The sequence below is a fragment of the Triturus cristatus genome, chromosome 11 (genome assembly GCF_964204655.1).
Source record: "Triturus cristatus chromosome 11, aTriCri1.1, whole genome shotgun sequence".
NCBI lineage: Eukaryota > Metazoa > Chordata > Amphibia > Caudata > Salamandridae > Triturus > Triturus cristatus.
The window spans coordinates 413,538,105-413,551,905 of record NC_140594.1 but is presented as its reverse complement, the minus strand read 5'-3'; the positions used below and the strand labels follow the sequence as shown (position 1 = coordinate 413,551,905).

The window sequence follows — 13,801 nt, the reverse complement described above, 5'->3', positions numbered from 1 at the left end:
AAAATAGGTGCAGTGTACAGAAGACACCAAATTACTAGACAAGCTCTAAACAAACCTATATAGATCTGTTTTGATTACAAAACTATTTCTCACAAGCTCAAATACGCCTTGAATTCAGCTTATCTATACAAGGCCTCACAAGGAAAGGACTGTTTTCAGATTTTGTGGCAAACTATACAACATTCTCACTGGCACGCTGAACAATCTTTGTTGGCTGGAAATCCAGCATCCAAGTGCCATGAACTCATGGGGTAAGTACTTCACCACAGCTCTGAAAAACCTCCATGAGGACTGCCCAAGCAAGAGGCTTGGGCAGTCCTCGTGTCACAAGACTGCCTGAAAAACACAGCCAATATTTCTATAAAATCTTTAATTCCACTATTTAAGGAGGTGTACAGTATATGGCATCAGGTAGATGCTCTTCCTACAAATGACACTGTATTGCATTGTCCTTGATTTATGTAATGAGAATATTTGTTTTATGATTGTGGGAATTCTGATTGTAACATACTGGGTTGCTCTGTGGAAGAACAAGTTAAAATAAAAAAATATTTAAAAATAAAAAAATATTTCATTCCAACAAGACAAAAACTGATTGGCAACAATGCATCATGCCTGATCAGCTGATCAGTGATTGGATTATTCCTAAAACCATCCCCGCAATACATCGGAAACTCACATACGAATATTACAAAGGATCTCTACAAAGGATCACATACCAAGCTAGAAACACACTTGGCCTACAATGACATTTTAAATGTGTGTTTAAAAGGCTGAGACCATTTTGCAGGTGCTCTGTATTTGGCCCCTTTTGACTGACAAACAAAGGAAACTGTTATGGTTAGAATATCTGGACTCACGTGTAAGAATTAGTCGCCAAACACTGATTTTATGTCTTTCTGAAGAGAACATCCAACTGAGTTGTAAATTTGTAAAATATATGGCACATGCAACCAGTATGCTTTTAAAATCCAAATATGCAGGCTAAAGCGGATTTGAAATGGGTCTTTCTAATAATGCAAATCTGCTAAATTAATGGCCACAGTACCAAGTATGTCTTTTAAGAGTCTTCTCAATTAATTGTATAGAACCCTGCTTGTTTGCTTTGTAAAGTTTTAATTAACCGAACAATATCATTGAATTGCGTGCCTGTCCAGAGTAGACAATCAGAACTGACAATTTTCTTCAAAATGTGATATATGCTAAGACACACGGATATACATTGCTAGAAAAAACACAAGCTGTCCACATCGTAAACCTTAACAGGCTTGGCTGTAACTCATACCATGTAGAATACAGCCTTTTATCAATTAATAACATCCACCCTCCATTATGTTCCTTTAATATGAATGTCATTGTTCTTCACGGTTCTGGATCAGTTATGAAGGACCTTCCCATTAATGGTTAACCAGAAATACAAATTAGGCACTCCCAATCCTGTAGCATTCATGTACTCATGTGCCAACTTCTCTTTCTCTCTTGTATTTCATTTAAAAAAAAACATGAATTAGTAGAATTACAGAACAATTATCCCCACTGCAATGCAAAAACCTGTAGTGTAATGCTCTTTACTGAAGTAGACATCTCTTGCAATCAACATCTTTCATTTCCTTTTCATCAGTATCTATTCATTATGTCAGTCAGGTCTTTCTGTCTTTTTCTTTCTACACGTCTGCTGAGACATAGGGGCAGATTACGAGACATAGGGGCAGATTACAAGTTTGGCAGTCCATCTGAACGCCAAACCTGCTGTGGTGTGGTGGGAAGTTCAACCACCTCATTAGGAGTGCATCAGTCCCGCCACCACAGGACCTCTGCAACTGCTGGGGATCCATGATCCCTCGGCGGAGTCGCATCAGTCTGGCCCAGCAATATGCTGGTGGTGCTGCTGCCACACCGCCAAGCATATTCTGATGTTCCTCACCACCACGGTTTTTATGGTAGTGAGCCCGCCATGAAACTGCGACGGTGAGGAAACTAAGGGGTCCCTACAGGGCCCCCTGGTGCCTCAGGGCCATGGGGATGCATGCAGGGTGGCACATTGTGTGCCCTCTGTAAGCATGCACCCCCAGTTCCTGCACAGCATGGATTTAGCAGTCTATGCCATGCAGGATTTTGCTTTGGGGTTACCATTGCGCTGCCTTTCTAAGGCTTACTGCCAGGGACCGCCAAAGCACCACCTGACAGACCAAGAGAAAACTCCTAACCTGGCAGGTGGTCTCAGTATGGCTTTGGTGGTGTAGCAGCGGGGCGCTGGCGTGGCGGCCCGCTGCCACATCGCCAAAGTCGTAATCAGGCCCATAGTCTTTTTTTCTAACTCAATAGACATTTCCTAGTCATGTCTTGATTCCTAGTCTTTGAATCTTCTACCTTCAAGGGAAACATTCAGAATCACAACGTGGGTCATGCATTTCACGCAATCCTGATATCATTATTTTCAATCCAGCATATAGTACACCATTTCAATTCCGTTCTTTAAATATCTAACATTAAAGAAATTTTAAAGATACCATAATTTGATCAAGAACATTTCTCTCCTCTGGATTTCTTCCATTATATTGCCTTCAATTCCTTATTAATTTCAACACATGAAACTTAGGTTGTGAAAACTGGTATTTCTTTTCCAAAACATGATTTACCAACAGTCCTTTCCTTTTTTAACCTTAAATGTTATGTTCATTTGAGATTAACTTTAACTTGAAATATCTGTCAGTAATTTTTATTTAGTAAATCTGTATGAACACTTAATGCCTAAAATACGTTGTTTGCTCTCGCATGATGTATAATGTTGGAGTTTCATTTTTTTGCATAGGTACGGGTGCACACCGATCGCCCCTAAACACATATGTACAATGTGCACAATTTATGCAAGTGTATGTTACTTTTTTGAGAATTTATTAATCTTTGTTTTTCTTTATCATCCACTGATGCTTTAACAAGTTCCATTGCTAGATTTCTCCCATTCTCATAAGATATTGTCTATATTCCCCAAACATTTTTCTTGTGTCATATTAAATTAGCATGATATGATTTTTGAGTCTAGTCAAACCATAAAAATTTTGTCTAAGTAGCTTTTTAGATTATATCAACCCTTTTCAATTCCTCATTTTCAAGTTCACTTTTTACTTCTAACCTTTTCATAATGAGTTTTGTTCCAGATGGAGTTAAATTAAATCCCACTGAGAATCCTGTCACTTGTTAAAAATATTTATCTTTCCTCGTAAAGAAACTGTATGTTGGCATTAATCCTAAAACAAGCATTACAGAACCTTTGGCATTGCAGTCTTTCACATTTAAGCGTGCTTTTGCGGACTTTCCATTGGTTCTAAATGTATGGTATTCACGCGAAACACTGAATCATTTATGGTTCTGGCACTTCTGGATATTCCAATAAAAGGAACTTAATAAATTCCTTACATTGGAATATCCAAACGTACCAGTACGACACAAGGTTTTGAAAACCCATGAAATCAAGATTATCATGTGTTTCATTACTGCAGAAGGTATAGATTGAATGTTTCAACCACTATCAATATATATATAGATTACTTACAATCAATAGTAAAAAAAGAAGCTCTCATACATACATGATACTATGACCATTGTGAAAAAAAATGGAAATAATAATATATAAAGCACATTATTTTGTACATTGGTTGTAAAGAGCTTGTACTTGAATATTATACATTTAGGCCCTCATTTTGATATCTGTAGGAAAGACTCGGACCGCTGGTCTCACTTTCGTATTACAATGACGCGGTTGGAAGTGAAAGACGACGGTCATTCTGGCTTGCTTCCGACGGGCTCAAAGAGCCCGTCAGCCAGTTGGAACCGGCAGATAATCCCTTAAGGACGCCGTTTCCGCCATCGGGATTATGATGTCGGTTTCCCACAGGCTTTTCATGTCGGGCTTTCCGACATGAAAAGTCTGTCGGAATGCAACTTTGAGGGCCCCTAGCAGGGCCTCCTTGCAATAGTGGCCTCCGGTTTGGCGCCTAAGGGACACATATGGTGCCCCCCTGTCAATCCCTGCACTGTGTGGCAGGCACCGTGTGCTGCCTGCCACGTCGTGCAGGGATTAACAAAAACTCCCTTTTTTCTATGGGAGCTTGTGCTGCAGCCAGTTTCCGACCGCAGCACAGGCTCCCATAGAGAAATGAGAGTATGCGACTGCACCATGTGCGGTCGCATCCTAATACTGCGGTCGGGAATGCCGACCGGAGGTCGGTCGGTCGGTCCCAATTTCGCAACAGTGTCCCGATATCGTAATGAGGCCCCATTTTTTGTGGAAGCACAAACTGTGGATTTTGGAAGTTGGGTTGTATGTTGTGACCTTCTTTCTGTGACTGCTTATCAGAAATGTTACCTATTTATGCATTTTGTTTAGCATCTTAATTGTATGCTTTGTAAATAAGTGTGTGATGACTCAATCAATTATTCACTTATCAATTCATTTTTAAACATTATTGTGACACAATCAAATTCATATTTAGAACCTATTAGAATAATATTGAGGGTTGGTAGTTAGAAATATATCAAATGTTCAGCAAAAAAAAGAGACTTGGTTGAAAGTTCTACTAGGCCTTGCGTAGGCTAACAGTCATCTTATCTGAAATGAGCTGCTCAAACCTGACATGGAATATCCTGATACCTTTGGAACGTTTAGTTAATCACATTTGGTGTGGCACCATTTGAACTCTTTAGACTGTTGTGAACTACTTAACATTGACACATGATCATCTGAGATATCAGGACTTTGTAAGATACTCACATGCCATGGGCACCTTGAGATCTGTGGCCTAAATGAGCTACTCATTCATAACATGTGACAATTTGCGACCTGATGTATGGGCTGTTCACGCTCTACATAAAACAACTCAAGAACTTAGATCTGCGGAGCCACTCACAACTGGCCTGCCACAACTTGGCAGCTTGGGACACCTGATATGGAATTGCTTGAGATCTATGGGTGGAGTAAGGTTAAATTATTCACATCTAACACGTAGCATCTGGAAATTCCATGGGTCAACTCTTGAAGTTCATAAACTCTCTTGAATAGAATCCAGTTGTTGACAGGCCCTAACAGTTCTAACAACAGAAGAGCCACATTTACGAAAACAAATGTTATTCTGTTACCTGAACCATCTGGGGTGGAGCGTACATAGGTGGGCAGCATTTTCACGCTTGCTTCTTCGTGCGTCTCAAGTCGGAGGCCTCTCTCCATCTCCTTCTGAATCCTTCTCATAAGCTTCTTCAGATCATCCTCTTGCAGTTGAAATTCAGACAGGATCTGGTCCACCTGAGTTGGGTAGAATTATTAATATGCATTTTTCGTTTTCTCACATAAATGTCACATTCTTTAAAAAATGTATAATAAATTATCATACCCACATTAATTTTTTTTCAATCTATTCCATTGATACAATTTATCCAACGCCATATCTATGGCATTTATCTTACGCAAAACCCCAAAACTATGGCTCTACTAGTGAGATTATTATCAGCCTCTTATAGTAAAAAATCAACTTCATCTATACATTAAATATTTGTAATCCAAGGACATTCTTTTACAAAATCTCACCAGAAGATATATGTAGTAGCTTCATACAGTGGTATGCGGAGAATTCATGGCAGCAGTGGAGTGCTCAGGAATGGGGGAATGAGAAGCAGGACAACTCAAAGGAGGCCCAGCAGCCACCCCATGCCGAACAAACTGTCAATGTCTTAGTCTGCATATGCAAAGTGGATGCCCAAAAGTGGTAGCAGAGTACTAAGTGGCTCCACAATGTCAATCCAGTTTCACAGTGACCTGTGTAATTTCCATAAAGAACAGACTGCTGCAGCACCATTGGTGGGAAACGTTCGTAGAGTTGGTGAGGGAGCAGGTAGAACAAAATTTTGTATACCTCCTCTATTTTGCATGAAAAAACTAACTATATAACCTACTGATTATAATTTAACTAACGGATTGCTGGGTGAAACGAAACCAACCATTTGCATACACTAATTACACGTGGGAAATTGCTATTTGCATGGCAAAATAACCCTAATAACTAAAATATGTACGCATATTAATAGTAGTACATGTGGTAATGGATATCGCATGATTTATGTTGCTTCTGTGATGTTTGCGTTCCTGTTTGGATCCTAAAGGTGAGTATTATCGCTTTAAATGTTGCTATATGCTAGGTAAATACTAATACATAAAGGGATTAGTGAGGGTTTAACATTAGAATCATCAATTCTTTGTATTAATTATTCTTTTGTGTTTGTTTCGCCTAAGTTGACATTTGGGCCTACCTAAAAATGGCGTCCGAAATGGAGTTCAGAAGTGGCCACCGTCTCGTGAGCGCGATGCCTACTGCGCAGACTCGGATGGCTCCGTGAACTTCCTGACAACCTCCGGTCACCATGTTCCTGGTCAAGGATAGGATCTTGGTGGACTGCCAAACTTCAGTCAGTAAAAACTGGTCTAAATGAACAATTGGGACATGCAAGCAAACCTTAAACATTGTTGCATAAGGGCAACATCAGCTACGGAAATGAACCAGCAAAATCCATGGGAACCTCATAGAATAAAAATCGGACGTTTTCCAATCAGCCAATCACAACTTTCCGTCGCCTAAAAATGTTTCATGTTGTCCCGAAATGTATTATAAAAAGAGTAGTAGAATAGAGAGGGCATCTCCCATTCCCCATTTTCTTGACGAGCGGAGGCATTCGGCGGTTTCGATGACTGCACACCCTCCTTAACCCCACAGGCGATGACAGATGCTTGCACGATTTCTGGTCCTTTAGAGATCTTTGTGACTGTAACGTGCAGAGCAAAGAACTTTTGGACTTTGAGCTTTGGCCTGCTTTATTTGGACAATTAATGGCTAAATTCGGTTCTGCAGAGCCAAATGAATTAGAGAAAAATCCAGATAGCAAGAATAGGTCAATAAAAAAAATGTCCTGCGATCTGTATTACTTGACTACATTTCTAAACTACTAAACTTTGATTAATCATAAATGTCGAAATTATTTGCTAACAATATTTAGATAAACAAACAATTGATTAACAGAAATTATGAGTTTGTGGTTTTTCGATAAAGAGAATAAAGGATTCTGAGTCTTAAAATGTGTTTTAGCTGGTTCTAGGAATCTATAGGTGGTGAATACTAATGTATATTTTGTAAAATAACTTTTCTTCCCTATAGGTAATAAGGCACCCCCCACATGTCCAGCGTGAAACCATTCTTCCTCCTGTGTGCAGACTCGTGAGTAAGAGATGTGTGAGTGTTGGCGTTATGGGCCCCACCAATGACTGCATGTGTGAATGAGCTAGTGTGACGTCGGGTCTGCCACGCAGGGAGGATAGCTGTGTATATATAAACTTTCCCCTTTTCCTCCAGTCTCGCGCTGGATCAGTGGCATCCCTTCCTTCCTACATGTAGAGGCACAATACACTACTAAGGTATCACACAAGAGTGTGGTGCAGAATGTGTGAGAACGGTACAAAAAACAAGGTATTAAAGGGAGCGGTTCTTAACCCAATGACTTTTGTACACTGACTTTACCCCAAACCTTATATAAAACATGTCTGATAAATTCTGTATATTGTCCCTGAATTCTTCGATTTGCTAAGTGAATTTGGATCAGTCCTCATCAGACGTCTATGCTGAAATGTGCATAAGAATACTATGAAGTGTTTAACAAATGGGCTTTAGCTCTTTCCTTACCCCTCCTTCCAAAATATCAATGACTGTTTTCCCCAATTGTTTAGTATTATTATTGTCAGCTCTAATTATAGTTAAATTGTAATGTGCCAAAAGTCATTATAGCTCTTATTTGGCAGATTAAACAATGCAATTCGGCCAATCCAAATAAACTCTTTAGACAGGTCCAAAACTCTCTTTTAAATATGAATAAATCAGACCTATGCAGGCTTTGTCGCCTACAAGGTATTTAAGGCTTGGTATATAATAGTAGGACACGTAGAAATCTATTGCTAACTTATCCTTACCGTGACTAGCACCCAACAAGGTTTTTTCTCACTGCGGCAGGCCTAGCTGTCCTATGTAGGAAACCTGAGTACCGATTTAAAATCCTACTTCTATATCTCAGAAATGGGAGCAGCTAGAAAAATAATTAAACAATTATTTGATAGTCATTAGAAATCCAATTCAATGATGAAGTCGGATTTTTAATTAATATTAAGGAAAATTAACTTTTACAAAGTTAGCTTTTCCCTGTCTGACGTTTCTGGAGGCTAAATTTGCATTTGCTCTACCACTTCTGCCAGCCAGTAAATAGTGTGAATAGGTGTAAAGTGTTTCCCAGGAGCACACAATAGGATGACCTGAATGGGCAGCGATAACTCCTCAGAACCTAACAGAACATTAGAGTATCAGATCCTGATGAAAGCAAAGAGGTGCACGAAGAAAGCAGATCCAGTCCAATGTAATTCTTGAAGAAATCCTTTATTCAAAGTTTGTGCACATTAAATGAACAACCAGCCAACGCGTTTCGTTCTCCAAATAAATTCATGGAACTTCATCAGGGATCTATAATAGAAAAGGCTAGTACGCCATATACATTCATCATTAATCAATGGTCACCTTATGACAAAAGGGAAATCCCAGGCATACTGTCTGACACCTTGCTAAGTGGCGAGACAGGTGTTCCGCAGTTCCGTGTGTGTTCACACACAGAACTGCAGAACACGAGTCTTGAATTACATTGGACTGGATCTGCTGAGGTGCACCTCCTTGCTTTCATCAAGTTTGGAATCTGTTTTACAGTGGCACTAAAGGGCGACAAGTGCGGATGATTTGTGCACAGGTCTTAACACTTAATTTCGGAAAACAAATGAGGTGCAACCTGACTAGTCCGTCGCATTGTTCAGTCTTGGTTTTCTATTAAATATTGGACTTGGTTGCACTCATTACTGTTTTACACGACTATATTATGCCACGTTTTAATGACGAACGGGAAGAACTGGCACAGGGCCTATTTGGCAGAAGTTCCACTGCCCCGCCTGTGGCACAAGATGCAAAGGGTATTTTTGGGTTGCTCGCACTCTTTTTGAAGTTGGACAGTTTGAAAAAACAAGAGTTAGCACGGTGGTGGGATGGGGTCAGTCTACAGCAGTATATTGATAATAAAAAAAACTCCCAGAGGTTTGCGTACACTAGTCCGTCGCCTTGTTCAGTCTTAGTTTCCTATACAGTATCAGATCCAGCTTGAATGTCAAATCCTGTCAGGGATCTAGCGAAGCTTGGGACAATCTGTCAGGGACACTGGCAGAGTTTAGGACAAGGCGCAGTAAAAAAGCATTGTGTGCTCTATGCACGGACAAATGCTTTCCAGAGAAGGGGCTAAATAATCAAGAGAACACCTGAAGGCTGGGAGTAAGCAAGACAGAAGCTGAGGACTGAAGCAGTTTGAAACAGGCACTGAAGAGGGAACTGGGACGTCTGCAGTGGAACATATGACGTTAACATGAGAACAACTAATGGGAAGGTGAAAGAGGGAAATAATAGACAGGTTATCATTTATGATAGTTTGTCAATCATTCCCTTCAGAAACGATCTGCATGGAATTGATCTCTCTGTGAGGTGAAAAAGATCTCACAAGCAGGCAAGGAGCAGATTAATCAGGGAGAGACCCAGCAACCCCTATGGAGAAGAAGCACTGGGTGGTTCTCTGTGACAAAGGCACAGGCCTTGGTGACTAACTGGCTCCCTTGGAAGCTATAAAAATCATATTAATAGTATAACACACAAGAAGACTAGGAAAACAGTGGAAGGTTCACAGAAGCAGAAAGTGTGCTCGGGAAAAGCTGGACTGAAATTAGGGTTATGATCAGGACTGGAATACACAGAATTATGAATACTGGAAATCTGCACACTAACTAGGATAGGGCAGGAATATGCAATCAGAACAGGAACATGGAGTACAAGGCTAGGAATCTGCATATGCAAGGCAGGTCTGGATGTGTGCAGCCAGAACTAGAAACAAGGCAAACACTGGAACCAAGAGACAGGATAAACAAGAGACATGCAACATACTTAAATAACTAATCAGAACAGGAACATAGAATCAAACAACTATGAAAACAGAAATCAAAAGGCAAGCCTGGAATATAGTAGCACGATCAAACAGAGCTCAGGAGACTGAGCAGCAAGGTCAGCTGCAATCCACTGCACACTGAGTTCTCAGGGTGGATACAGGTGAAAGCTCAGGGGAGGTGCAGAGTGCAGAGAGAAAGGCCAACTGCAAGGAATGAATCAGTTGCAAGGAATCTGGGAGCCACCAATAAATGGGAGGCTGAACTGGGACGTGGAAAGGGGAAGGCCAGGGAAGCAAGCAGACACAAGACAGGACACAGGAAAGCCAGGAACGGGGGGTGGGTTGGAGCCAAAAGAGTGAAAAGTCCCGAAGGCAGGTATAAGAGGGCCAGAAAGGCATTGGGATCCAGGAATAAAGAGAAAGAGCACTACCATCAGAGCATGACCAGGGCTGGGTTTGGTGACAGAAAGGAGAACAAGGACCATGATGCATCCGGAAGATGCTGTGGAAGCCTGGACTGGGAATATGGGGCTGCAAATCCCAGGTGTGTATGAAGGTAGATACTCTCCCTGCCATGACAGTAAATCTGCTTTTGTCTTGCCAGGAGGAGTCTTGTCTTTTCTATTACAGTTTCCTTTAACGAGTTTGGTGCACACCAGCCAGTGCTTACTTTGAGCTAGTAGTTGCAGGTGGGGCCCACTGGCACTATTTTGTTGTGGACAGCACTTATTTTAACTAAAACTATGATCCAGAGAAAGAGAGAGAAAAACACAAAAGCAGGAATGATGGAGGAATGGAAAGGCTGAAAAACAGTGACAAAGGAAGAAAGTAGGGATGAAAGAATCTGTGCGCTAAAGCGGCAGGGAGTGTCTGGTGGTGGATTAAACAGGCATGAAGGTGAATCCATACTATACAGGCTTGGAATTCGGCATGCCGACCTTTGATAGCTCTGGTCGCGGGCTTCTGACAAACATTGGGCCTCTGCACTTACTCTTTTACAAATTAAGCAGTGACCGCAACTAACAGTAATGTCACATAGCAACAGAGGAGAGCCAGGCTGACTCCGGTCCACTCTCCTCTTGTGGTATTCTAATCTGGCTCCCAGAGCTGTGAGACTGGGCTGCACAGTAACTTCAAGAAGTCTAGGGCCTGGCACTGTCTCTTCCTGCTGCCCAGACATGGGGGTACCTGTCACCCAGGACCAAACCCTGTGACCACTATGGCACTCAGGAGTCCACAGTGGTCGGGTCTCAGTAGTGCATTACAGTGCACCCGGGCAGCAGCCGTGATGCAGACTGGGGACTGCGAGTCCTGCATGTTCATTCAGTCTCTCTCAATAAAAATCGAAAATAAAAGGTTAAAACGTTTTCCTGGAAGAACATTACGTGTAATTGAATGCAAGAGAATATTTTCTGTTGATATCACAGTCTTCCCTTTGCTTAACAGTAGAGAGGAAGAGAGTCAGCAACTCATGATGGCAATTACATTGATTAGCAATCAAAATAAAGGGGGCTGGAACTTCCCAGCAGGTCTTCCATGAGAAAGAACTGCAGCTCAGCTGGGCTCGACACACGAAGCAACACATCACCCATTTGGTGTGTGCGTGCCTCAGCTATCATGCATCTACGGTTTGTGTCCTTTAAGACACGCAGGTCACAGATAATAACCATTATCAGAAAGCTCAGTGGGTATATGCACCTGTTGCAGAGAGTCGTCTGTATCCTGTAGGACACTGATTCTAATCCCAATGAGATGACTCAGTGGATGGATGGACCTGTTGCAGGGATCTGTATCTAACCTGTATGTTACAAGTTTGAGATAGCTTCTTGGAAGCCAGGCACTGACATTTTGGAATGTTGTTAAAAATGATATGCGTTTTGCATTTTTTTATATGTCAAAACGTATGCAGCAAACATTCCAGTTTAACAAACAGGTAAGTGTGTAGATGGAATATATTGTATATGCAGTTACCTCAAGGTAAAAACCCAAAGAATAGTTACAGTATGCGAAGGTCTCGGTAAGTCCAATGGCCTGATTTAGAGTTTGGAGGGCAGGGTACTTTGTCCGCCAAACTGACGGTCTGCCTCGCCACATCTGTTTCCTCCTCATTACTAGACAATTGGCAGGAGCTTGATTTCAATTGTGTGTCCTCTGCCACAATTCCTGCATTTGTTAATCATTTATGAAGATGGCAGCTAAGCCATAAAATCTGTTCCTCCTCCCCCTGTATTCGATACCAGCGTATCTTTGAGGCGAGCGGCTTGTTATGTTCCTGACGGTGGTGCACTTACTGGCCCTGCTGTCAGAAACCCTATAACATTTTCCCGGGAGCCGCAAATTTGGTCTATGGTGTGTCTGAGGCCCACACTGATGCCAGCGGGGGTTGTAAAGTGGGTGTAGGGGAAGCAAAGCATGTATATTTTAGTGTCTCTCTTTAAAAATGGTGTTCCTTCAGTTAAAGACCTAGCTATTTCCTTTCCCTAACTGCAATTAACCTTTAAGTAAGTGCTTGCTGTATATTTAACATGTTCTTCCATGTTAGTGCTGAGTTGAGCAAACAGCAACCTCTGAGCTGCTGCTGCCCAGGAGGCCGCATGTAAAGGTCTGGAGGGCCGGATGCGGCCCCTGTGCCGTACATGGAGTATCACTGCCCTACACTGACAGCCCAACAGAGTGGGAGCCATTGGTGTAGGTGCATCAGACAATTCGCCCATATATATAGAAAATGGTCTGAAAAATAGAAAAAAAGATTCCCACTCTCTGGGAGAGAACTCCCACGGTGTCTGGGTCATTTACTTTTTTTTTTTTGCAAAAACAAACTCCCAAAGTGGGCGCTTGTTTTTGGAAAACGAAAAGGTTTAATGAGACATGAAACATGGAGAGCGGGCATCAAATTTTGAGTGCATCCAGAGGAGCTGCCGTGATGGCGCCTCCTCTGAGGGTACAAAGAATCCTCCGGGCTGGTGGAGATCTCAAAATATGGCAAGTGGTTGTCCAGCGAAAATGGAGGAGGAAACTATATCCGCCACCCTAACGAATGGTGGGCCATTCGCCACAGTCTAAATCCGGCCCATCGTATTTGTTTCAACAAAATGAGGCAGGATCCAATCACCTGTTACAACATCCCTGTTGGGGTGATCGCATCATTGCACTTAAACTTTACAAAGAAAACCTCTAAAATGCATTGCAAATTTCAAACGTATTGCACACTAAATATGTAGATAACATGAAAAGATATCTGCAGAAGGATTCCATCGTCTTGTTGTCTCCACACAGAGAAAGTTACTGAAGATACATACCTAATACTAAACACTAATTTATTTCTGGAGTTTGTCAAGCACACTGATGTCCATAGGCCCAATCTGAAGAAAAACGGGGAGAAACTTTACTGCAACTAGAATAGCAGATTTTCATGGATTTCCTAGGGCAATGGGCAAGTAGTTCCAGAGGAATGCCAACATATAAGAGATGGCATGTCCACCGTGACAAGATTATTTGATCTTAGGAAAGCAGAGAGAGGCATGGCCGAAGGCAGAGGTCACAAAGGGATGTTAGAAGAAAATAGTTTTTGTCAGAAGAGGGGGCTCCTGCAGTACAAAGCTTTGAGACAAATATAGAGGCCTTTGAACACGAGACATTTAGGAATTGGAAGCCAATGAAGCTCTGTAAGGTGGGTGGAGGAGTTTAAGCAGAAAGCATGAAGCCACGTTTTAAGCCAACTGCAAATAATGGACAGTGGAAGCAGGCA

The 13,801-nt window shown here is 41.7% G+C and overlaps 1 protein-coding gene across 2 annotated transcripts in view; it reads right to left on the bottom strand.

The window, feature by feature from the left end:
* The window catches only part of GCK (glucokinase), a 292,542-nt gene that overhangs the window by 133,863 nt on the left and 144,878 nt on the right, over window positions 1-13,801 (bottom strand). For both annotated transcript variants that reach the window (XM_085636115.1, XM_085636116.1), the window contains exon 2: window positions 5,137-5,299. In XM_085636115.1, coding sequence (XP_085492241.1) covers window positions 5,137-5,299 — 163 coding nt within the window. The remainder of the gene's footprint in view (window positions 1-5,136; window positions 5,300-13,801) is intronic.